The sequence below is a fragment of the Anthonomus grandis genome, chromosome 2 (genome assembly GCF_022605725.1).
Source record: "Anthonomus grandis grandis chromosome 2, icAntGran1.3, whole genome shotgun sequence".
NCBI lineage: Eukaryota > Metazoa > Arthropoda > Insecta > Coleoptera > Curculionidae > Anthonomus > Anthonomus grandis.
In genome coordinates this window covers 3,504,968-3,528,009 of record NC_065547.1, presented here as the reverse complement: position 1 = coordinate 3,528,009, position 23,042 = coordinate 3,504,968, and the positions used below count along the sequence as shown (strand labels likewise).

General features: G+C 34.0%; 1 protein-coding gene across 1 annotated transcript in view; it reads right to left on the bottom strand.

Moving 5' to 3' along the window:
• LOC126750081 (PAX-interacting protein 1-like) overlaps positions 1-23,042 on the bottom strand; it is a 56,701-nt gene that overhangs the window by 6,738 nt on the left and 26,921 nt on the right. The window contains exons 10-14 of the mRNA XM_050459582.1: positions 12,952-13,217; positions 12,772-12,879; positions 12,561-12,703; positions 4,488-4,863; positions 4,215-4,431 (exon numbers count right to left, since the gene is read on the bottom strand). Coding sequence (XP_050315539.1) covers positions 4,215-4,431; positions 4,488-4,863; positions 12,561-12,703; positions 12,772-12,879; positions 12,952-13,217 — 1,110 coding nt within the window. The remainder of the gene's footprint in view (positions 1-4,214; positions 4,432-4,487; positions 4,864-12,560; positions 12,704-12,771; positions 12,880-12,951; positions 13,218-23,042) is intronic.

Sequence of the window (23,042 nt, the reverse complement as noted above, 5' to 3'; positions counted from 1 at the left end):
GTGCAATGTTACAAGATTTTCTTGCACTATCTCTCCGACAGTCTCAAGGTTTTAACTTAGAAACCTGGTTTCAGCAGGATAGTGCGACATGCCATATGCCAAATCGGGCAATTGAAGCTGTTCAACAATTATTCCCCAATAAAGTCATTTCAAGAAGAGGCAATATTAACTGGCCTCCTAGGAGCCCGGACCTGTCGCCACTTGATTATTTCTTATGGGGTTACCTCAAAAGTAAGGTCTACGAGAATAATCCAGCTGATACAAATCAATTAAAGCAAAATATCCAGGAGGAAATAAGATTAATATCAAGGGAAATGTGTAAACGGGTTATCAATAATCTTCGTTCTCGATTTGAAGAGTGCATACAGCGTAACGGACACATTAGACAACATTGTTTTTGGTTCATAAATTTCCATTGACTGTACATTAATTTGTCATAAATAAATGATCTTAGAAATATGGTGTATTTGGTTTATGCAAACATCACATTGCTGATACCCTTTTTGGACACCTTGTGCATACTTCAAATTTGAGAAGAAGAAGCTACGTTTTAAAGTAGGTTTACTAGAATTTGAAGTACCTACTTCTTGAAGTAGATGCTACGAATTTTGAGAGTAATTTAGTATATGCTTGACTTTTGCGAAGTTGTATAAGTGCAACTTTAGACCGAATACTACGGTTAGTTTTGTTTGAAAATAAAAGGAATACGCAGAAAAATAAATGATGCAAGACGCCGCTATAATAATTATACACTCGCCGGCACAAAATTCCGCCACCCTGAAATATTGGCCAAGTTTGATGTTTTATAAATTTTTTATTTTTTATCAGAATCTCACGATTTTGCCATCAGTTTTTAGATACATTTGTTGTGATTTTTTAAAATCATTTTGTCAAGTAGCATTTTTCGATTAGGCTATATTATACAGGAGTAAAACAAACTGTTGTTTTTTCTCGTAATTTCAAAAGACCCTGTAGGAAAATTAAGGTGGATAATTCTGTTTACATAATGTTCCTTGTAATCTTTGATGTATTCTAAACATTTCGATTTTTGATTCATTCCATTATCTCATTTCTGCTGCGAGCTGCAAATTTTTTATTGTTAAAGTTTGACGTAAATAAAATGTTGAATAGAGTTGAAGTTGAATAGAGAATTTTACGCTCCTTACTATGATGTATCACACGACGGGCTTCCCATTTGACATATTAAAGTGAGGTTAGCTGGAGGTGAGGAGGTGATTGACAGAACTGCAGTAAATGCATAATTAAACGTCCCCCTGTATATCAAATTTGACGTTTTTTTTTTTTTTTTTTTTTTTTTTTTTTTTTTTTTTTTTTTTTTAAGAAAGTTATTAAGGGTGGATCGTTTTGAAATGAAAGCACTGTATAAAAGAGTTTGTCCTGACTGACTGACTCATCACCGCAGAGCCCAAACTACAATAGCTAGAAACGTGAAATTTTGCCAACGGGTTCCTTTTATAATGTAGGCACCGGATAAGAACGGATTTTTTTCGAAATTCCACTGATAAGGGGTAAAAAATGGGAAAATTGTTACCCGTGACCTGAAGAACTAAGGGGGAGTGGCTTCGGAGTTTGCCCACGGAGACTGCCCGCACCAACGAATCGCAGGCATCAACTTAAGAAAAAATAATTAACTGCAATAATGTTTTTTTATAATGTAGGCCCTGGATACGCACGAATTTTTTGAAATTCCACAGATAACGGGTGTTAGCGATATGATAAATATCGCATAGCGGCATAAAACTGATTAATAAATACGATTAAAAAAGTGCCTCTGTATTATTTATATTTAGGCGGGTCCATGCGAGACTGATACCCTAGAGATGACTTGACTCAGTCTTACCGCTCGCTCTGCATCTAACGAATCATTTTTTAAATTATTTGTGTCTTGGTTTTATAATAATTATATTATATTAATCGCGCCCCTTGACCTCAAGAAAAACGGTGTGGCAACTGTGGGTTGCATGTACTATCAATGAGGCGAGGCTTCGGATTTTATTTTTGTGTATTGTGGGTTGCATTTACTATTATTGGAGGCCTTCTTCTATTTTTCTTTTATTTTCACGCGAGCAACGCCGTGGGCATTCAGCTAGCTATATATATTTTGTAACTAAATTTTGTTTAGTATTTCTTTTATACCTCTCTGTTAATTCTTTGAGTGCTTTGTCTTTGGTAGACTTGATGGGAGGTGTCACTTTTTTATCCGGAATAATTTTGTAGTCTTCTAATCGTAACAAAGGCTAATTGTAAATCTGCATTTTGGGACTCTTCTTGACTTGGCGCATTACCTTGTCGGAAGACATTTTACAAGTGTGCCGTACAATACCACGTATGTAAATATTTCAAATAAAATAAAACAAGTGTGACCTGTCGAAACCTGCAAATGTTTTATTTCCCAGTAGTCGAAATGAGGAGATGCTACTTATATTTAGAGCACTTACTTTGGAATAAAAGTAGATACTACCGGCAAGATAGTAAATACTTCGACGTCAAGCAAATACTATCGGAATATACTGCTTAGATACTTCATGGCGAAGTAGATTCTTAAAATTGTAGTATAAGCACCTACTTTGTTTTTATTCATTCCATCGTTTGGCTCATAATATGACTAAAACAGAAGCACATACTTAAGTTTTTTAAGATAAACACATTCACGCGCTTTAATGCAACAAAAAAAGACGGAGGTAGAGTAAAAGCTTGTACTTTACTTTATTAATACCATCCATTATGTCGTAGTTTAAATGCAGTACAACATTATTCAATGGTAATTGGTTTGAAATTAAACCCAAAAATATCTGCTGTGCTTTACATTGGACCCTTGGCATTGTAGTCTTGAATGAATTTTTTGAAAGCGAGTTTTTAATAGATAATGAACAGATATTATATATAAAAGAATACAAAAACTCGGGGGTTGTGTGATTGATACAAATTTAAGAACTTGAGTACAGGTATGTAAAGTAGTTCAAAGGGCATACATGTCCTTAGGAAATTTATATATAAGTAAGGATCTTTACATTAGAAAGGCAACTTTGTGAACCTTTTATTTTGTGACATTTGAATTACTCTAATTTTGTTTATAGATCCTTTCTTGATACTCCGGTAGGTACCAAGTATAAAAGGTATAGTGAAATTTATATATTTAATAAATCGTCGGCTTAATGCCAAAACCAGATAAGTAACATTTTGTTAGTTTTGTGCACTTGCCCTATTTTAGCTGTACAGTTTTGAGCAAAATAAATTATTGCCAAAACACGCCTGCATCATTTTCATTGTCTAACACTTATAGTAAATTTATATACAAATGTTGGTTACGAAAATGCAATTATTCTCTTATATTATTTGTAAAGTTTATGGTAGGTATGCTACTTTGGAAGTAGTTATGTTTGTGCTTTGTTTTAAGTTTAGGTAACCGTTGTATTTTTCTCCATTTTTGACAGAATGTCCAATAGATTGAAAAAATCTCGATACTATCAAAGGCTTAACAAAAATTGCAATATCTTTAAAATTAATGTAAGGATTTTATTAATTTTAGTTTCATATGAAAGCTGACAAGTTTATTTGCTAAAAAGGTCCTTAAAAGTTTCCTTGTAAATAAAACAGTTTTTGAGGTATTAAGCAGTTTTTCCATGAATTGAAAAAAATCTTGATATTGTCAAAGGATTTATAAAAATCTAAATATCTTGGAAACTAATGCAAGCATTTTATTGATTTTAGTTTTATAAAAGAACTACTGAATTTCCTGATCAAAAAGGCCCTTACAAATTTACGTGTAGATGCAACAGTTTTCAAGTTATTAAGTAGTTTTTCCACGAATTAAAAAAAAATCTTGATACTATCAAAGGCTTTACAAAAATCTGAGTATCTTGAAAACACATGCAAGGATTTTATTGATTTTAATTTCTTATGAAAGTTAATGAGTTTTTCTACCAAAAAAGTCTTTAAAAGTTTATTTGTAAAAACAACAGTTTTTGAATTATTAAGAAGTTTTTCCATGAATTGAAAAAATCTTGACACTATCAAAGGCTTTACAAAAATTTGAATATCTTGGAAACTCATGTAACGATTTTATTGATATTAGTTTCGCATGAAATCTGATGAGTTTCTTCACTAAAAAAGTCCTAGTTTTCGAGTTATTAAGCAGGTTTTCCATATACTGAAAAATCCTAATTATTTATTTTTGCTATGACTGTACTCACCTGACCATCTTCTCTAACTCCTTTAACCTCTCGGCCTCGAACTGCGAAAACAGAATCTTATAATCCGGATTAGTAACTTCCTCCTCGGTAATATTCTCGTTCTCGTCTGTATGCTCGGTTTTCAGCTTTTTAGCCTTCGGAAGACCAACTGGCGAGGCCGACCTCTTAACCCTCTCGTAAGACTCTTGGGAAATGTTGATCGGAGACTTCCAGGCATCTAAAAACCCAAATTTTTAACACACAAGGACCTCCTTAAAGGTCAATCCAACTTACGCATCACGTTCGGTACCAATTTAGGGTCGAAACTTAAATTTGGCGGGCTACAATACGTTTGATAAATCTGATTATCCATTTGGTTCAGGGCCGAAAAGTTTCCCAATATGATGTCGGTCAGCCATTGCACGTTTACCACCGGAATGTTCCACTTTTTGGCGTGGTTGAACTTCTTCCCTTCGGCTTTGGCACATATGAGGAGTGTGTTATGCTTCGAAAAATAATTGGTGCATTTGGCGCCGGTGTATTTGATCATTTGCCTCACGATTTGTCGGAGATTACCCTCGAAACCGCTTACGGAAATAAGGTGTTTTGACGCGGGGGTTATGTCCAGGTAGATTTGGGGTAGATGAAGGGCTGTCCAGGGCGGTAGCACCTGTAGGAACCAAACGTATTCAAGTTTTAAGGTACGTCATGTATATTGTCTTGATTTTGAATTGTAGTAATAAACATTTTTTTCACATTTTTGATAAATTTTCAGATTTGTATACCTTATAATAATAATAATATGTCTTTATTAAAAAAAAGGCAATATTAATCTTACAATATTACTTAAAACTACATTGCTAAGGCAGGCGAAGATTACCTTAAAGCTACTCTTTAACTCTTAACCTTCCTAACAATCACAGGTTAAATGGAGAAAACGAGAAAAAAAAACAAAAAAGTAACTATAAAGCATTTATCTTCTAGAACACTACTAGACTATACTTTGATTGATTTAAAAACAAAAGTCTATAATATTTCCTATACACATTTAACGAAGTATTAAATATTGATTTATAAGGTATTAAAGAACTTACCGGCATTATAAGTAAAAAATCGCTCGAACAGAGCTGTGGAATGGTGCGGCATGGTCATGATGTTGTATCTAATATTTCGAGTGTGAACCTGGTTTCTTGGTATTAACTTTTCAAAAAGATATTCAGGACTTTGACTAACATATAATCGATAAGAAGAAGTAGAAGAGTAGAAAGAAGAAAAATCGAAAAGTGAAGTGAAGCATTTGAATAGGTAAGGTAGCGTTAACCACCTCAACTGAAATATAGATTCTGATACATGATCAAACTTTCTGAGGTTAAAAATAAATCTACAGCAAGTTTTCTGCACGCGTTGCAGGCGGTAACGATTTATTTGGTCTAAGCAAAGATATTAAACTATAAGGCAGTATTAAACTTTAATTAGATTAATGACAAGGTTATCCTCTTTTGAAAATTGATTTATTGCGTTCAAATTAGCGGCGTTAATAGTATCAGCCACGTTATCAAAATTAGCAGAGTCAAAATAATGTATGTATTGAGTGTTATCAGCATACTGATGTATTTCAGAATCTTCAACAAGACCAGGTAAATCTGAAGCATATATAAGAAATAATAATGGGCCTAGGATCGACCCTTGTGGGACACCAGAAATAATATTTTTCGAAGCAGAATATTCATTATTCACCCTCACTTTTTGGGTTCTACGCCACAATTAAGTTTTAAAAAAGGACAAAACAACATCACTACAGCCATAATATTTCAGTTTGGCTACAGGTAAATCATGATCGATGACATCAAATGCTTTCGAGAAATCAAGAGCTATCATAATGGCTGAAATCTTTTTGTCACGAGCTCTTGCATGATATTATCGGTGACGTTTAGAAGTGAACTAGCTGTACTGTGATGTTTCCTAAAACCAGACTGATGGGAAGGGAGGATATTATTTGACATTAAAAATGATGACAGCTGCATATAGGCTATTTTTTCGAGAACCTTGGAGATAACGGGAAACAACCTTATCCAATGGACATCCAAAATTGGTTCAATCATTACAATGATAATAATAATCGTCTTTTATTCAAAAAAAAAACAATAGATTGACAAATATTACAAATGAAAAAGAAAAAAAGGGCGAAGTCTAACCTAAGGCTACTCAAACTTAAGGAGCTATCGTCCGTTATCGCACTAATGGGACACCCTGTATATGTATTACTCTATATTTATATATAGAGTAATATACAGCGTGTCAATTTGAAAACTTCCCACCCCTATTATCTCGAAACGGGTTAGGTTTTTATAAAATCGCTAGGACACGTCGATTTTATTATCGAGGGGGAACAATTTTTATGCAGAAATCACTTCGCCTCTTTCAACCCCCTACCCCCCAGAACCTCCCTCTCAAAAATCTTAAATGGCAATAGGGGTTGAGTGATACCTCATTTGAAAGAACTTTTTATTCTCTACATTTTGGCACCTTATTTTTTAAATTTGAGTGCTGCGTTGCCAAGTTAGGGTTATTTAAACATTGTTAAATTACTTATTATTAAACATTATTCCTGTAAGAGTTTTAATTACGTTAAAGCTATGATTTGCATTGAAACATGTTATTTAGGTTAATAGTATTACATTGAAACTTGTTATTTAGGTTAATATTATTTTTACTAAACATTTGCATAGCCGTTACAATTATGGTCTTTACAAAAGCACGCCTAAAATTTATTTTATTAACACATCTACTTTAAGAGGTATTCAAAGTGTTCTCCATTGTTCTCCAAACAAAAATAAAGTCTATTCTCAAATTCTTCCCGAACATTCTGAAATACCTCTTCTGGAATAGCCCTACTTGCCTCTGTAATTCTTCTTTTTAAATCTTCGATATCATCAGGCTGAGTTTTGTAAACAACCGATTTTATGTGCCCCCATAAAAAAAAATCTAACGGCGTTAAGTCTGGTGACCTAGCAGGCCATTCTATCGGTCCCCTTCTACCAATCCATTGGTTAGGGAATCTGTTATTCAACCACTCCCGCACTGGCCGAAAATAATGCGGCGTAGCTCCATCTTGCTGAAAGTGTAGTTCGTTTTCTTGCAAAATGTTACCAACTTGATTTTCCAGTTCAGTTGTTATCAAAGGATCAATTACATCTTCAAGTAGGTGTAAGTAGAGCTCTCCAGTTAAGTTTTGTTCAATAAACAACGGTCCTATAACAGCATTTCCAAGAATACCGGCCCAAACATTAATTTTTTTGTGGCCGCTGTGTAGCACCCTCTCTGAAAATGTGCGGATTGTCCTCACTCCAGTATCGACAATTCTGTCTATTGACATGGCCGTTTAGGAAAAAGGTACATTCATCACTGAAGCAAATGTTGCTTACCACAATTGCACGAGTGTTTATTAAGTTGGACATAATTTCGCAAAACTCTATTCTCCTATCAAAATCGTCCTCATGAAGTTCCTGTAAAATTTGCATCTTGTACGGATGATATTTATGTAACTGTAATGCTCGTCGTACAGTTTCATGTGACATTCCAGTTAGACGTGCTACTGTACGGAGAGAATTGGTGGGTTCTGCAACGAATGTTCCCAAAATCTCTACTTGAGCATCTTCGTTTAAAACACGCCGACTTGCCCTTTTTTTGTTTCCAACTGAACCCGTTTCATTAAATTTAGCTACTACGTCCAAAATGTATCTGTGACTTACATTACAATTAGGATTTCTATTATTAAAAACTTCTGCCGTTCTTCTTGCGCATCTTCCTTGCTCGCCATAAATAAAAATCATTTCAATTCTTTGCCTAAGCGTGTATATCATAGTAACTAACAATAACACACAAATTATCGAAATAAATTTTAACTGATTTAAATACCTAGTGACATTGACTGGTAGGAAAGTTCACTAAATACTATTTTAAATTTCGGATCATATCATCGAACTGTATTGAGACGAATTCCAGTGCAAACGAAAATAAACAAAAAAGAAAAAAAATTAAATGTTTATCTTTCATGACCAAAAGAATTTGTCGGATTGATAAACACTTTCAGTGAGAAATGCACCGGTTCGCTTTATGGTCAAACACGTTCCAACAGAAATCATAGCTTCAACGTATTTAAAACAGTTACAGAAATAATGTTTAATAATAAGTAATTTAACAATGTTTAAATAACCCTAACTTGGCAACGCAGCACTCAAATTTAAAAAATAAGGTGCCAAAATGTAGAGAATAAAAAGTTCTTTCAAATGAGGTATCACTCAACCCCTATTGCCATTTAAGATTTTTGAGAGGGAGGTTCTGGGGGGTAGGGGGTTGAAAGAGGCGAAGTGATTTCTGCATAAAAATTGTTCCCCCTCGATAATAAAATCGACGTGTCCTAGCGATTTTATAAAAACCTAACCCGTTTCGAGATAATAGGGGTGGGAAGTTTTCAAATTGACACCCTGTATAAAAAGATATTATATTACTTTATAATTTTTTCAGGAGCTAAAAACGGAGACTACCACGATGATATGAATCACCAAAATTTTAGGAAGTGGGTACAAACTCAACTTTTGCCCAATTTGCCAAAGCAGTCCGTTTTGGTTGTAGATAATGCCTCCTAGCATAATGTTACTATGGAATCAAATATTACTTCGGGATCCCTTAAAAAAAATATGATTAAATGGCTTCATGACAGAAATATTTCATGTGATGAGAAATTGACAAAGCCAGAATTATACAAAATAATTAGTGACAATAAATTCCGCTATCCTCCAGTTACAGTACAAGTTAGATGCATTACTGAAGGAACATGGACATAAAGTTCTTCGTCTGCCGCCTTATCATCCGGAGTTAAAACCAATTGAAAAAATATAAGCCTTGGTCAAAAACTGGGTGGCAGCCCACAATGTGACATTTAAGTTGGCAGATGTAGCAGCTCTAACAAAAAAAAAGGTTTCAAGAGTTGCCAAAGGAAGAGTGGGTGAAAATTTGTAACCATGTAAGAAAATATGAAGATCTTCAAATACAAAAAGAACATACAGATCGTGTTTTCGTTCGTTACTTATAGGAAACCGCATAGAGGCGAAATTTTGCAACGTCGCACGTGTACGAGTGCCTGCGACAGAGTACCGCCCCAACCAGCCCGAGGACGGGATTAGTAAACATCTGACTTTCGTAGGAGCTGCGTCCTTTGGCGACAAAATGTCCCAAAATATTACGCGAAAATCCAGGCATTTTCAAAATATTTATTCTAATGCGGGTTTTACAGACATGACAATGTGTAAAACCCGCATAGAATTGTAATCTTAAAATGTTTAATATGCTGTGTTTTGCATAATGAAAATTAAAGCATTATTCTAATAAAAAATAAAATATCAACTCTGATAAAAATATAATAAAAAACAACATCTAATTTTTTAAATAAAAGGCTCATATAAACCACTTTCTTTCGCTAAACAAAAACTTAACCTATCGTAAAAGCTATTTCGCACCTCCAAAAGAGTTTCAGGTAAAATGGAATTGGCACCTTCGACAATTTTATTTCGCAACTCCTCTAAATCTGTTGGCCTACTAAATTCATGCTTGTAAATGGTCTGCTTAAGGTAACCCCATAGTCATTTGGAGACAAATCTGGAGATCTAGGAGGCCATTTAATATCGCCAGTCCCACTAATAAGGCGGTTAGAAAAAGTATTTGTTACAAATTCTTTTACCCTAGCCGCGTTATGAACAGGACAGCCATCTTGCTGAAAATAAACCGATCCCAGGTCTACATCAGGTAGGATTTGAATGGCAGGAAGAACTTGGTTTTGCAGCAACTCAAGGTACTTTTGGGCGTTGATGGCACTTTATCAATAAAAAATGGCCCTCTAACATTGTCGCCCAAAATACCTGCCCAAACATTCAATTTCTGAGGATACTGGGTACGAAACTGAAAACTTCTGTGCTCGTTTTCCTGAGACCAATAACGACAATCAAAGGATTGTGTTTGCCACGTAATGGAAAAGAAGATTCATCAGAAAACAAAATATTTTTAAAAAAATATTCGTTTTCATTTGCCTTTTCCATCATGGTTGCACAAGATTCCATTCTTAGCCACTGGTCTTCAGGAAATATTTCCTGAGTTTTTGAATACTTGAAACATTTATACCCATATTTTTTCCAGATACGAGCAACAGTTTTATTGCTCATTCCCAGTTCTTCTCCAACACTTCTAGTGGACCGTGTCGAATCAAGTTCTAGGGTATTGCAAACCATTTCTTCCCGCCGTTCTATATCCTGGACCACTTCAACAGGTGGTTCTTGACGTTTTGTGTGGCATTTTTTACAATCTTGAAGACAAAAAGATGTCTCAAAATTTGTAACCACATTTAAAACCGTTTTTGCACAAGGAATCGGTCTATTCTCAAATGTCACTGAAAACAAATCTCTACATTGTACTGCCGAATTGCCTCCATAAAACCATTTAATTAGTTGAACTCTTTCGGAAGGGGTATAAACAGCCACAGTGAAAAAAAACACGAAAATAACGCTCAAAAATTATTAATACAGTCTGCTCACTCCCGGTTCAAAAAATAAAAACGAAAAATTCCGCCGCCTGCAAGCCGTAACCAAGCGGTGTTGCCATTATTTTGGGTAATACGTAGCTCACGATAACACGATCTGTATATTAGATACTACAATGGACCATTTAAAATTCACCGTCAACACTTCTTCATCTGACGACGATTGGTTAAATGATTATAATATCTTAACGGATGAGGAGGTAAAATCCTCTGAATCATCTTCAGACTAAATACTTACTTTTTATGTAAATATATTATGTATTTTTTCAACAGTATTATATGGACAATAAATACCTAATGTTTATTTATATATTTTTTTGTATTCATAGAAGTAATTTTTAGTCTAACATGAAAATGTAAATTAGCAAATAAAGTTGTGAGAGCGCCCAAGACTACATAATATATTAGTGCTTAAATAAAATATAAAATTGTTATTACAGTTTTAAAACCTATTCGGTCAAAATTGGCGCTGTAAAAATATTAATAACTTAAAATGGGGAAAATTAAGGTATAACAGAAACAATTTCTAAATCGTTAAAAATATACCTACTTATTATACAATTTTAAAAACAAATACAAGGACATTTGACCTGTTAATAAGGATTTTCTATAAACTGCTATTTTTAAAAAGAAATTGGACCTTGTTCTGGATCTAACAGGTACTTAATTATATTTATAAGAATTATATAGACATCATCACCTTTTTCCTTTTTGCCTAACTTTATGAGGGCTCTTTTTTTTCTTTTCTTAAAATAAATACTAAATACTGTTACCTGGAAGGCGATATGTTAGATAAAAGAGTATTATGGTTCAAATAATATTCAATTAAAAAAATAGTTACCCATATCCTTCAGTCAGGTCATTTTTTGAAAACAGGTAGACGAATTATCTTTTATAACTTTTAAGAATTATTTATAAGATTTTTTTCACAGATGCCGACTCTTTATTATTATTTACCATCATGTGCGATGCATAATTTAGGACTTATCCGAATTATGTAGTTATGTGTATTTAAATAATAATATCGTATAAAATTATATTATTGAGAAGTCTTTTCTTATGGTCTTATTTTTGAAGTTTATTTTTGGGTTTCTATATACTAATCCTGATAATAAGATAATTATAATTTTTCTAATTTTGTTAATTATTTATTCTATGCTTTGCACAAAGTCAGAGTGCAGCCAACAAGCTGTTTTAAATTTTAGTTAGGAAAATTTAAATATTAATTTATCTCATATTCCAGACTAAGCAGCGCACCTAACGAATGTAAACAAAACACAATACACTATTATTTAAAATAATATAAATTAACTTTTCTAAAATTAAAATTAAAAAAAGGCGCGCTACTGTCGCTAATCGCGCGTTATTAGGGGACAAAACTTGGCGCAGCTTTGAAACAGATGGTGTACCTTTCCTTAGCTAGACAAACTCTAAACTATAAGTTTTTAACTTTAGAAGCATCATCAAAAATAGATTTTAAAAACTAAAGATAAGAAGGTAAAAGCCATTTCTTTCCACACAAATTATTCTTGGCTCATTGAGTTCTAAAAGTCAATACTGATTATGTAATATACTCAATAGAGATATAGAGACTTCTAATGAGCTCTAGGACCTAAACCACCAGAATTAATAATTACGTTTAGGCATAATTTGTCAATTTTTCTAGGTACTTTTTACACCATAAATTTTCGAAAACCGTTTGAACCAAAGATGCCAGATAATCCCTTACATTTTTTCTATAAACTTACTCCGATAAAAATATGAATAATCCTTACTTGTTTCCTTTTCATGACGTCACTGAGCCACCGTATAGTGACACACCTCTTAATATCCCTAAGGGCCTGCATCACGACCCCGTGCCTTTGGGTTTCGCATAACACATGCGTGACTTTGTTGCAATACTGCTTCTCTACCTCACCTAAAACCGTGAATTATTTATACATTTTAGATTTAAAAAAAAAATGGATAATTTCACATAAAACTGACCGCCATATTTTTCGATTTTCTGCTTCCACCCCGGTATTTTTTCGTCTAGGAACTCCTCGACCTCGACCACGACAAAAATGCACCCGAGCAAAAATAGATCCGGAGGTACTAGAATAAAATGGAATCAATTAATTTTTTTTTTTTTAATAAAAGTAGTGCATTTTTATTTTTTACACGTACGTTTTAAATTGGGATTGTGACCGTAAAATGGCCCGACTCTGTGTTGCACCGGCACCGTCGCCTTCGTGTTAAATTGCAATTTGGGCGGCTCAGCTTGCGGAATGAGCGGCATCGTTGCCGCCCCCGCGGGTTTCAGGATTTCCCCGTTGGGTCCGGTGATCACTCTGCGTTGTTGCTGTTGTTGTTGCTGCTGCTGCTGTTGTTGCAACGCGATTATTTCTTGGGGTTTTGAGTTGATTGCCGCGTTGTGTTGAGCGGTCATCATCCTATAGAATATACAAGATAAGGAAGAAAGTGTGAGTTTTATTTATTTATTTATTTCTCTTCCAACGAGCAATTGCCCAATTTAGAAAAATATAAAACATTTTACAAGAGAAGAAAAACCTAACCTACACTACACATTGCACAAAAATCATAATAATACCTGATAAAAACCTTAAAAATAGATAGGGTACAATTTGACTTAAATATTTTCACATCACAGAATAAATTCACAGAACATTGGCTTTTAACAGTCTTATTAAAAATTTTATTCTATTAGTAAAACAATCCAACTGATCCGAGTACTTGTTATCGAGTTTGCCTGACCTGGTAAGAAAGGAATTATTTCCATAATTGGTGGAATGGAATATGGAATGAGGGTGTCTGACGGGTCTGCCTATAAGAAACATGTAGACCGAATTTACAGAGTATATCTGGGCAGCAAGATCCATAATGGAGAATGTCATAGAAGACTGACAGGTCACGATGCTTACGACATGTTTGGAGAGTATGAATATTAAGTTCAGACTCAAACTCGTGGTAGATAATAGGAAGTGAAACATTCCTTTTGAACGCAACGTATCTTAAAAATTTGTGCTGAACCTGTTCAATCATCTGAATGTGACTGTTATAATGAGGTGACCAAATACATGAACCATACACTAGGTAAGGACGAACTACTGCACAGTAAAGAAGCTTAATAGAGGCAATGTCCTGAAAATCTTTGGTGCACCTCTTAATAAAACAGAGCATTTGCATAGCCTTTAATACAGTTGTTCTGACATGAAGAGAAAAATTTAACTGGGAGTCCAAAGTTATACCAAGGTCTTTTACACTAGATAACACTCCCAGGGGAGTGCCATTAATAGTATAAATATGATTAAGTTGGCCTGTACCTCGAGAGAAAAGTATGCAATACTGGTATTGAAGACCATATTATTTGCGGTGCACCAACCAGCAAGCCTATTTAAGTCAAGCTGAAGTTTGAGGCAATCATCCAATCTACGGTAAACCTTAAGGTCATCCGCAAATTTCAGATAGTAGCTATCCATGAAACAACTTCCAATATCATTGATGAATACGTTAAAAAGCAATGGCCCCAGGTGGGATCCTTGGGGAACACCAGATGGAGTCTGTACTCCATTTGATTCAAAATTGCACAGTTTAACAATCTGCCTACGGTTACATAAGTAACTTTTCAACCACATATATAGGAGACCGTTAAGGCCGTACTTGCTTAGTTTGCTTAACAAAATTGCATGATTGACGCGGTCAAAAGCTTTATTGAAGTCCGTATACACTGCATGTACATGACAACCCTCCTCAAAAGACTGGATAACAAACTCAGTAAAAGTGAGAACATTCAGCTCAGTAGATCGCCCTGACATAAAACCAAATTGTCTGTCATTAATTAAAACAACACCAAGATGACGTACCAAAAAAACCATAAACAATCCTCTCAAAAAGTTTGGGATAGAACTAGGGATACTTATTGGTCTATAATTCTTGAGTGCTGTCACCAGACGTTAAGATGGGCGTCACAAAGCTTGATTTCCAAAAATCAGGGAAAACACCTGTCTTTAGGAATAAATTAATAATATAAACAAAAGTCAATAAAGCTGCAATGCTTTAAGAAGATAGGAGACAACCCATCGGGGCCAGGACCCTTGCAAGCATCCAATGTACTCAGCTCAGAATAAATTTCAGAGATTCTTATGATTAACTTAAAAACATTCAAATTATTTGTAACTTGATTTACAGATACTGAATCGTTTCAGTTAGGTGGTGCATTGCTATACATTTCAGAGAAATACTTAGAGAACAGATTGACTATATCAATACCAGAAGAGCATTTAAGGTTTTCGTAAAATCTCTCTTGAGGGACTGCACTGTTGCCTTTTTTATTGTTTACAAATTTCCAAGAGATTGCTCTGTAAGAAACACATATTCAGCATAGCAGTGTTTTTTTTAAATTTTACATCTTGACCGTAGAACCGAAAAAGCACGATAATCGGCATCCAGTTATGAGTTCAAAAATCTCTTATGTGCCCTCTTCTTTGCAGCTATTAACTCTTTCAACTCTGATGAAAACCAATATGGAAATTTTTTAGCGGAATATTTCTTTAAAGGCACAAATTAGTTTAATGCCTCTTAACCGGCTTCGCATTAACCGGTCGACGGATTAACCGGCCTGTTTACAACAGCCGAACGCAACGCAATATTTTCCAAGAAATTCACCGGCGAGGCGATTCGGCTGGGATTTCCCCGTTATTACGGGGAAATTCAGTTCACAGGGATCTCCCCGTAATAACAACGGGGAGATTTACAATGAGTGCAAAGCGCAAAAGAATTGTGGTTTCGATGGATACACGTTTAAAAGTGTTAAAGCGGATTGATAACGGTGAATCTGTGCAGAATTTAATGTTGGAAAAAGCACTGTAAATGACTGGCGAAGAGATAGGCATTCGATTGAGGAGTTTTGTTCGAAAATGGAATCTGATAAGAATCTGGGCAGCCATTGTACGAGAAAAAAACCGATTTGCGAGGTCGTCGGTGAAACTTTGTGGATCTGGTTTCTTCAGGAACGTCGAAGATACACCGATTGGCGGCCCAATTTTGAAAGAAAAAGCTCTGGCTATCCACCAGAAGATTAATAATGGAGGCGAATTTGTGGCAAGTGATGGTTGGCTTAATCGATGGAAAAAGCGACACGGAATTCATTTCGCATATGTAAGTGGAGAAAAACTGTCTGCTGATACTTCAGGTGCGACAGAATTCAAGACTAAGTTTGGTGAAATGGTTAAAACAGAGGAATTATCTCCAGAACAAGTTTATAGTATGGGCCGAGCTAAAAATTAAAATGTTACCAGAAAAAACTTTTCTAGGCAGTCATGAAAATCAGTGTGGATGAATTCAGACCTGTTTAAAGAGTGGTTTAATTTAGAATTTGTTCCATAAGTTAAAAAACATTTAAAAAGTGTTAGCTTCCCTATCAAAGCAGTTCTAGTGTTAGATAATGCTCCAACCCATTCTTATGACTGCGATGTAGATTACATAAAATTAGTTTATCTTCCTCCTAATGTGACAAGCTTAGTGCAACCAATGGACCAAGGAGTGATCGAAAGCTTAAAAAGACGATACAGGCGTAAACTTGTTTCTGAAATTCTGCAACACTCGGAGAGTGAAGACAAAGGCCTTTTAGAAGTCATCAAAAAGATCAATATCAAGGACGTTATCTATATGTTAGCTACAGCATTTCAAGAAATGCCCTCCTCAACGTTTATTAAATCTTGGAGAAAACTTTGGCCAGATGTTGAATCTAGTTGCGATCTCGAATATTGCAGGGACTGAAGAAGAAGAAGAAAACAAACCCACTCTACAAGACCTTCAAAAGTTAACGGGTAATGAAGCATTGCAACCAGAGGATGTGGAAAATTGGATGATAAGTTGTGACGATCACCTTGAAAGTGAATTTTTGAATGATGAAGAAATCATAGATTTAGCAACCAAAGAACGTTTTGGTGATTAGAAAATGAAGGGATTTCGCATTCAGAAATTCACTGAAGCTTAAAAAACAGAAGAAAATCACAGACTTTTTCAAACAATAATTACATATTAAACTTACATACATATGTATATTTGTTGATGTAGATCTTGGGAGGCGCTTAGGCGCTGCATTGTTATTGTTTGACATTTATTAAAAAACAAATCATTCAGATGACATTGTCATTTCTTGTTTGTTGACCCATAAATGTTAAAAAATGCCGTATCTACAGTGATGAAGAAAAATGTGACATCGTCCGTATATTTTATAAAAATAATAACAACGCAAATGCCGCCAGAAAGGAATATCGCCGAACCTTTCCTTTACGTGCCATTCCGGCAAAAAATACGTTTAAAAATATAGAACGAGCATTTTGGATCAGGAAAACTCTACGAAGAAAACGTCGGACAGTTCTTGTCGATCCAGAAGAAGAATTACATATTTTGCTATATTTCGAAGGTAGGTAAGTTTTTACTAATTTTTGAATACATTTAGATCTACGCTATCATGTTCGGGCCTTTGTCTCCCTCAAATTGCCCATCAAAAATGTTGAATTTCTTTTTAAGACACCCAAATCATTCCATAGAAGATGCTAGAATTTACTTTGATCGATCGGCCAAAAAAATTTATTCAACTTTAAAAAAGTATAAATATTTTGCTTATCGAATATTACCTGTTCAAACTTTAAGTGTAGAGCAAAGAAATAAACGGGTGGAATTTTGTCAAGAGATGCTAGTGCTAAAAGAAGAAGATAATAACTTAAAAAAAAAAAATTGTGGACCGACGAGTGCACCTTTACAACCGCGGGCATTTACAATCGAAAAAATGTTCGCTTTTGGTTAAGAACAAACCCCCGAATAACAAGGGAAATTAAGTTTCAAGGGCGGCAATCTCTACATGTATTCTGCCGTCGTAAGAAAGAGAGCAGTATCTGCATTTTTTTAAAAATTTGGTTAAAACTATAATATGGGTATTTGAGGCATGAGGAATCGATTGATGTATCTTAAAAACGCGTATCTGCATCGCAAGTTTGCTTAAATGTACATACGATTACTACAAAATGACGTAATTTTCCGATTTCATAACTTAAACAACCCTAACTAGCAAATGTTGCTTACATTCCCGTATCTAAAACTTTTACCTTTTTACTTTACAGTCAACGCAAATATATATTAGACGTTTGTAGCTTAGAAAGATGTAACGCGGATTACTAGTTTTGAAAAACCGCAACTGCATTGGCGCAAAACAGTTACGGCTTTTTATGCTACAGTTCCATATTTAAATTTACCAGTGATAGGATAATTTGGATGATTTAGTATTAACTTTAATTTGATCACCGAGCTGTGCAGATATACATACGCTGTCTCCAATCATAATAATAATAGAAAAACCACGTGCAGCAATCAGCTTTCGATATATGTTACCTATACATATATCTGTATTTTTTTGTGTTATTTGGAAAAAAGTTTTTGTGCCAGTTTGTTTTAAAAACAATAATTAATACCAAAAATTAGCTGGTAAGTAACTATTTATGTATACAGGATGGTTTGTAATGAATGCGACATATAGAGTTTCGGGAGATTCTTCTAGTTAAAAAAATCGATTTGGCTTGGCTAAGTTTATAATCCAAAAGTCGATACTTACCGAGATACAGGGAGTTGGGAATGAAATTCTATTTTCGAATTTACAACATAAAATTAACACAAAATTCAATTTTTACCCAAAATTTGACAATTATTGGGGGTTTTTTGAGGTGAGAAATCATAATTTGGACTAAATTTTCATGTAAGACTTAGAGGGCGCTACGTACGCTATATTCTTCTTTTTAATTGGCTCTAACTTTTTTGGCAGTAATCTTTTGATATTTTTAATGAGTTGTTATCGGTCCTACATCTTTTTTAAAGGTACCAACCCAACCCAATTTTAATAAAACAGCTACATATGATCGTTTTCTAGATATTTTCAAATTTCGGCATCGATGCAACTTATTAAAATTTTTGGTTTGGGTGCATTTATAAGATATTAAACTTTTTAGATATCAGATATTAAAAAAAATTATTTAAAAAATTAACTATTTACATTTAAGAATTTTAAAAAGTTTCGACGCCCTGTATCTCGGTAAGTACATATTTCTATCGTCACTTTCGGATTATATAAATTTAGCCAAATCTCATTTTTTTTCACTTAAACAATCGCCAGTTATTATACGCGCCATAGATATAGTGGATAATTTACAAATGAAAAAATTGCAGCGAAAAGGGGATTAGTTTTTATTTAGGATAATTTTAAACAATTTTAATTAGAGATATGAATTATTTACTGCTTAGAAATGAATTCATCACTAATCCCTTTTTTTGCTGCAATTTTTTCATTTGTAAATTATTCACTATATCTATTATTGCACGTATATAATACTCTAAATCGCATTTATTACGAACCACCCTACAATATATTATGATGCTAGAAAAGTAAGTAGCTAGCTATTAGTTAATGCTGTTGTTTTTTTTCAGTTACCAACGACAGCGACGTTTAAAGATGCAGAGAACTAAAAAGATCCTACGCCTCGCAAATGAAAACCAAGTGGAACTTTCTGGTAATTCTAATGTTAAATTTTCAAATACGACAATTGTCAAGCATAATAGACCTAACATTGAGCCAGGAAAAATTCAAGATGCATCATCCGTTATTGAACCTGCTAATTCAGATAGTGAAGCAGAGCCACAGATATTTCAAACATTATTACCGGTACCGCCAAACTTGCCAATTGTTGAAGAGCAAAATGTGATGTCTCCATCAGCGCTGTTTTTAAGTACCTGTGACCCGGAAGCTACGGCCCTACTCTCACCCGGGCTCTCACCAATCAAGTCATCAAATTTTCAAGATGAGGAAGTTATACCAATTATTATTAAGATAGTTAAAGAAGATAAATGTGACTTAACCGATGCTATTGGGAGCTATTGAATTATTTTCAAACTCGGAAGTTGAATCAGCAAATATGTTGTTTGACCTTGACTCTATTTCTGATAAAAATTCCGAAGCCAACTATAAAAACCAAGACACTCAAGCAATAACTGAATGGAATGACGTATTTACTGAAACAACTGAAGATCTAGCTACAAATGGAGAAGAACTGCAATCAGACGTAAACACCGGTGATGGAAACAAGGTAGAAAATATGGAAGTTACAAAAAAAGGAAAACCACGAAAACGGAAAATGAAGCAAGCAAGGGAAACAAAAGATGTAGTATGTGCAAAAAAAAAGCAAAAAAATAAAGAGAAGCATAAAGTTAGACCACCCTGCAAAGACACTTGCAAAAGAAAATGTCCCACAAAAATAACTACGGCTAGACGAGAGGTTATTAACGAAGAATTTTGGAAACAAGAATGGATACCAAGAAGGTTATTTATTCTTCACACTACTAAAAAAATAGATGTAAAAAGAAGGACGGCAAATACCTTAAAAGAAGACTCAAGGAGAAATAAAACAATAAACTTTTATCTGAAAGATGATAAAGGAGATTCTTTGGAAGTATGTAAGACATTTTATTTGTCAACATTAGGGTATAACAGTCATAATGACACAATTATAAAGCTAGTGTGTAATTCCACGGCTATGTCAGTAGAAAAAGACAAACGAGGCTTACATCCAAAACACAAAAAAGTTAATCGACAAGCCATATATGATCATATTCAAAAATATCATCCAAGCGTGTCACACTACAGGCGAGAACACGCCCCAAATAAATTATACTTACCCTCTGATATAACAGTTAAACAAATGCACTCTGACTTTGTTGAAAATAATCCCACTATTGAATGTTCATATGAACTTTATAGAAATGTTGTGGTTAAAGAAAAAAATATTTCATTTGCACATCTCGGCCACGAGGAATGTGAAATATGTGAATGCTATAAGTTGCATAATGAAGCACATTCAAAAGAAAATTTGTGTTTGGATTGCGAAAATTGTCAACAATGGGACAAACATATTAAAAAATCCAATATTGCCCGTCAGATGTATAGAAATGATGTTCAAAATTCCATCGAGTCTACAACATTATATTTTTCCGCAGACTTACAGAAAGTGATAATGTTACCTAGGCTGGACATGTTCAAAAGTGTTCTTTTCACTCAACGAATTATTGCTTTTAATGAAAGTTTTGTGCCAATCGGAAAAAATTCTAGACAAAAACCTTTTGCAGTAATATGGCATGAAGCCACTGCAGGCCGAAAAAAAGAGGAAATAATCAGCGCCTATTTTCAGTTTTTTCTGTACCATCGGGATCAGAATGACATTGTGCTTTGGCTTGACAATTGCAGTGGACAAAACAAGAACTGGGCGTTGTTTTCGTTTCTAGTGTACCTAATAAATTCAGACCATGTTAGAACTGAAAGAATAACCTTAAAATATTTTGAACCTGGACATACTTTCATGTCTGCGGACCATTTTCACCACCAGGTTGAAAATTCCTTAAAAAAGCAAAAAAAAACATACGACTTTCGAGATTTTGAAACTGCAGTATCAAAAGCGAACTCTGAAAAAGTTATTACAAAATCAATGGATTTTTCTGATTTTTTTAATAGGAAAGATCATTCCTCAAAGGCAGTTTTGAATAGATTGAGGCCCAGCGTGTATATAGCAGATCTTGTAGAAGTAGTTGCAAAACGCGGCTGTCTTCACTTAAAATACAAAGGTCATTTTATGAACGAGGAATTTAAAGAGCTAAATTTTTTAAAAGTTTCTTTGGCTAAAAATAGGCAGCAAATGCCAGAACCTGAAAAATACACAAAAAATCGGGGGATATCTACGTTAAAACGTGATAATATATTAAAAAATGTGTCTTCTGTTATGCCCAAAGATAGACTCAAATTTTGGGAGAATATTCCAATTTCTGATGCGTCCAATGACCTCATTGAAACTTTTGAATAAAGCTGATTGTTAATATACATATTAAAACTTAGAATGAATGTGTTTGTTATTGTAAGAGTTAAGTTTATACAATTATTATTCGTAAGAGTAATAATTGTATAAACTTATTATTATTATTATTCGTAAGAGTTAAGTTTATACAATGACTCAATAACATAAATGCATTTCTTTAAAAAAGACAAATTATTTTATTTCATTGGTGCAAAAAAATATATATTTACTACACAGAAAGATTTAAAGCTAAAATAATTTTTAGTTTTTATAGAATATAGTACCTTTAAATACCGTAATTAATTTGTTTTGCAGTTAAGCTTTTTTGGTTACAATGAGCGGCTTAAAAAATATTGCTTTATTAACTTTAAAAGCCGTAAGTGCATTTTAAGCTTACTGTTAAAATTCAGGAATGTTAAAATTATTTCTATTCATTTTTTTATCACAAAATTAACAAATAAAATATATTTTAGAAATCATTAGGACTTAATTCACGCCATTATAGAGGAATACGCGTTTTAACCGTCTCAAAACAGACATTTTGCAGATACGGCACTCTCTTTTACGACGGCAGTATTGTGTGGAATTTTAAATGAATTTTAAATTTTAAATTTTAAATTTTTTATAACGGCAACTTGACGGGAGAGAGATACCTAGAGATGCTTACTTATCAAATTGAAGCTAAACTTGAAGATCTACCCATAAGGCAATACGAGCAAATAGTTTGGCATCAAGATGGTGTCCCACCGCATAAAGTGTTACCTGTTTTGAGATTTTTAAATGAAAGATATAACCTGTGGATTAGACGAACTGGGCCAATTCGTTGGCCACCAAACAGTCCAGACCTGACACCTCTTGATTCATTTCTGTGGGGTTACCTGCAAAATAAAGTTTACGAACAGAGAACTGAAAATGTCGAGGAGCTCCGCAGAAAAATTATTACCGCGATAGATGATATCAATCAAAGTAATAGACAATTTATAAGGAATACAATACACAAAATTGAGCAGGATTATATAAACTGTATTGATAATGGTGGTGGTCATATAGAGCAGTTATAGTTATAATTACGTCTAAATTAAAGTTTAACAATTGTTAAAATAATGTATCCTTGTCAACAAAAAGATGCTAAATATCACCTTAGTAATAATAAATCTTCTGTTTTTATTGTTTCTACTCAATTCATTTATCTTAAAAAAAAACGCCAAACAATAACAATGCAGCGCTTACCAAGATCTTCAATATATTATTTTTTTAAAGTTTGGAGCCCGATATTTCCGAAACGGTTTAATAAAACATAGTTAAACTATATATATTTGAAATCAGAAAATTCGGCTCTTTTTAACTATGAAGTCATATACAGGG